General features: G+C 53.0%; 1 protein-coding gene across 1 annotated transcript in view; it reads left to right on the forward strand.

Annotated features, from left to right (window-relative positions):
- Positions 1-2945: 2945 nt before the first annotated feature.
- Positions 2946-4183, forward strand: part of LOC123051964 (DEAD-box ATP-dependent RNA helicase 36) — a 5039-nt gene continuing 3801 nt past the window's right edge. Inside the window, exon 1 of the mRNA XM_044474980.1 lies at positions 2946-3740. Within this exon, the coding sequence (XP_044330915.1) occupies positions 3039-3740 (702 nt within the window). The 5' untranslated portion in view covers positions 2946-3038. The remainder of the gene's footprint in view (positions 3741-4183) is intronic.

A 4183-nucleotide genomic window follows, 5' to 3' on the forward strand; every position in this document is an offset into this window, starting at 1 on the left:
CGTCGAACGCGCCCAGCCACAACCCCGCAGACCCCCTGTGCGCGAAACCCGCGCCCCTCCCGAGCCGCGCCGCCGCGTTTGGCTCGTCGGAGTCGCTCCGGCGCCGGCCGCCGACGTGGCTGGCCTGGGGCCACCCCCAGTGCCACTGCCAGTGGGCCCCGTGGACCCAGTTGACTGGGTTGACCCAGTCAACTGTTGACTGGGCAGGCCCAGCCACTGACATGCGGGCCCCGCCGTAAAAAAATGTTTTATAAATAAAATTAATTAGATTAACTAATCACTCACTGACATATGGGGCCCACCCCTCTAATTAGACTCTTAGTTTAGTTTAAATTAATATTAGACTAACAGAGGCTGACATGTGGGTCCCACTGGACCCACCTGTCTGGGTTGACTGGTCAGCCGACCTGTTGACCTGCTGACGTCAGCATTACCTCATGCTGACGTCATAATTCATTTTTGCTAAATTCAAATAATTCCAGAAATTCAAATAAACTTTGAAAATTCATATCTTATAAACCGTAACTCGGATGAAAATGTTTTCTATATGAAAGTTGCTCAGAACGACGAGACGAATCCAAATACGCAGTCCGTTCGTCCACCACACCTCCCTAACCTATCGAACTAGCAACCTTCTCCCTCCGGTCATCTGTCTGGCACAGGTCCGGAATCGGGAAAACATTCCCGGTTGAATTTCCCCCTTCACCTATTCGTGTAGACATACGTTAGGTCACCCGACACGTCGTATTACCATGTTATGCTTTGTGATGCTATGTTTGCTTTATATTTACTGTTTCTTCCCCCTCTTCTCTCCGGTAGACCCCGAGACCGATGCTGCCCCTGTGATCGACTACGTCGACGACAACCCCCTCCTTGCCAGAGCAACCAGGCAAGCCCCCCCCCTGATCACCAGATATCGCCTACTCTACTCTCTACTACTTGCATTAGAGTAGTGTAGCATGTTACTGCTTTCGATTAATCCTATTCTGTTGCATAGCCTGTCATTGTTGCTACAGTTGTTTCCCCTACCTGCTATCCTACTGCTTAGTATAGGATGCTAGTTTTCCATCCGTGGCCCTACATTCTTGTCCGTCTGCTGTGCTATACTATCGGGCCATGATCACCTGGGCGGTGATCACGGGTATATACTACATACATTATATACATGACACATGTGATGACTAAGGTCGGGTCGGCTCGTAGGAGTACCCGCAAGTGATTCTGATGAGGGGGCTGAAAGGACAGGTGGCTCCATCCCGGTAGAGGTGGGCCTGGGTTCCTGACGGCCCCCGACTGTTACTTTGTGGCGGAGCGACAGGGCAGGTTGAGACCACCCAGCAGAGAGGTGGGCCTGGCCCTGGTCGGCGTTCGCGGATACTTAACACGCTTAACGAGATCTTGGTATTTGATCTGAGTCTGGCCATTTGGTCTATACGCACTAACCATCTACGTGGGAGTAGTTATGGGTATCCCGACGTCGTGGTATCAGCCGAAGCTCTTTTGACGTCAGCAACTGAGTGGCGCGCGCCGCATTGGACCGTAAGCTCGCGCTTGTATTAAGGGGGCTAGGTCTGCTTCCGGCCGCGTACGCAACGTGCAGGTGTGCATAGGGCGATGGGCCCAGACCCCTGCGCGCATAGGGTTAGACCGGCGTGCTGACCTCTCTGTTGAGCCTAGGTGGGGCTGCGACGTGTTGATCTTACGAGGCCGGGCATGACCCAGAAAAGTGTGTCCGGCCAAATAGGATCGAGCGTGTTGGGTTATGTGGTGCACCCCTGCAGGGAAGTTTATCTATTCGAATAGCCGTGTCCCTCGGTAAAAGGACGACCCGGAGTTGTACCTTGACCTTATGACAACTAGAACTGGATACTGAATAAAATACACCCTTCCAAGTGCCAGATACAACCCGGTGATCGCTCTCTAACAGGGCGACGAGGAGGGGATCGCCGGGTAGGATTATGCTATGCGATGCTACTTGGAGGACTTCAATCTACTCTCTTCTACATGCTGCAAGATGGAGGTGGCCAGAAGCGTAGTCATCGACAGGACTAGCTATCCCCTCTTATTCTGGCATTCTGCAGTTCAGTCCACTGATATGGCCCTTTACACATATACCCATGCATATGTAGTATAGCTCCTTGCTTGCGAGTACTTTGGATGAGTACTCACGGTTGCTTTTCTCCCTCTTTCCCCTTTTTCTATACCGGATTGTCGCAACCAGATGCTGGAGTCCAGGAGCTAGAGATCCCGAGGGTGATTCTACATGGAGTTCGGCTTCGAGGAGTAGTTAGGAGGTCCCGGGCAGGAGGCCTTGCCTTTTCGATCGTTGCTACTTTTGTGCTAGCCTTCTTAAGGCAAACTTGTTTAACTTATGTCTGTACTCAGATATTATTGCTTCCGCTGACTCGTCTATGATCGAGCACTTGTATTCGAGCCCTCGAGGCCCCTGGCTTGTATTATGATGCTTGTATGACTTATTTATGTTTTAGAGTTGTGTTGTGATATCTTCCCGTGAGTCCCTGATCTTGATCGTACACATTTGCGTGCAAGATTAGTGTACGGTCAAATCGGGGGCGTCACACCTATTTATCTTTACCATATATCAAAATTATGTAATATAATTAAATGATCTCGGGCTATCAAGCTAAAAACGTGCGAGCTGGTGTTGGCTCAAGATCAACTCATTTCTCGATCGAGCTACATAAAATGTTCAAACTCAGCTCATTTCTTTTTGAGTGAATCTCAAATCAAGCCAAAATACGAGTGGATCTCAAATGGCTCACAAAGCCTCGAGCTATTCTTGCAGCCCTCCGTTTAGGCCTGCATATATATAATCTGACTGATATCAAAATGGAACTCAGACGGACGCTGGTTAGACTTTCTATTTTCTTTTCTGATATTTTTTTTACTTGTGCTTCGAGTTTGTGCGTCCCAACCCTAAACTTCCCACTTCCTCCGCCGCCCCTCCCCCGCGCCTACCCCCACCCCCCTGCTCGACCCCTCTGCCGCCGCCGGCGCCGCCACGAACCACGGGGGCGATGGAGGTCGACGGCGAGGCCCGCCCGTTCCTCCTCTTCTCCAAGCCCAAGTCCAATCGCCGGACCGAGCCTCAGCCCCAAGTCCAGTCACAGCCGAAACCCCCAAAACCCGACCTTTCTCCCGCCGTCCAGACCGACCACGCCGACTCTGGCGACTCCGACGACTCCGGCTCCGATTCTGACTCCGACCCGGCGCCCACCGTCGTGATCGACCACGGCGACACCTGCAGCGCGGACGGCGCCGCCGCCGACGCGCTCGCCTCCTTCGCGGACCTCGGCCTGTCGGAGTGGCTGGTCGACGTGTGCACCTCCCTGGGCATGCGGCGCCCCACGGCCGTGCAGCGGCGGTGCATCCCGCGCGCGCTCGCCGGCGAGAACGTGCTCGGCATCGCCGAGACCGGCAGCGGCAAGACGGCCGCGTTCGCGCTCCCCATCCTGCACCGCCTCGGCGAGGACCCCTTCGGCGTCGCCGCGCTCGCGCTCGCGCCCACGCGGGAGCTCGCGGCGCAGCTCGCCGAGCAGTTCCGCGCTCTCGGCTCGCCGCTGGGGCTCAGGTGCCTCGCGGCGATTGGAGGGTTCGACTCGCTCGCGCAGGCCAAGGGCCTCGCGCGCCGCCCCCACGTCGTTGTGGCCACCCCCGGCCGCATCGCCACGCTCATCAAGAACGACCCTGACCTCGCCAAAGTCTTTGCCCGCACCAAGGTTTGGCATTCGGTTACTCTTTTAGCAGTCATACGCGAAGATATAGCAACTACTTGCTTGCTTAATTGTGCTATGGCCTGCTGTCATGTACAACCATACATTGAGATTCTCATCTTGACTCAAAATGCATGTGGTTTAATAGCAAAGCACATTATGCCCATGTAGTCACACGACCTGTATATAGTAGAGATTTGTGTAGAGAATTTTAATGGTGTGTTATCTTGTAAATAGTGGTAGTGATGTTATGCTATTTGACCTTCATGAGAAATTAGACATGATGTGCTGCTTTTTTGTGATGAATTGAGGTGTTCTGTTAATATCATGATGCAAAGAAACTATCGGTAGCTCACCTTTGTGCTAGAAATACGTGATTCCACTGAGGTATAGCAGATTTCTTGTGCTTAACTGCTTATGTCTGATGTATGCTCCTTATGGGTGTGTTG

Source organism: Triticum aestivum, chromosome 2D, assembly GCF_018294505.1.
Source record: "Triticum aestivum cultivar Chinese Spring chromosome 2D, IWGSC CS RefSeq v2.1, whole genome shotgun sequence".
NCBI classification, from domain to species: domain Eukaryota; kingdom Viridiplantae; phylum Streptophyta; class Magnoliopsida; order Poales; family Poaceae; genus Triticum; species Triticum aestivum.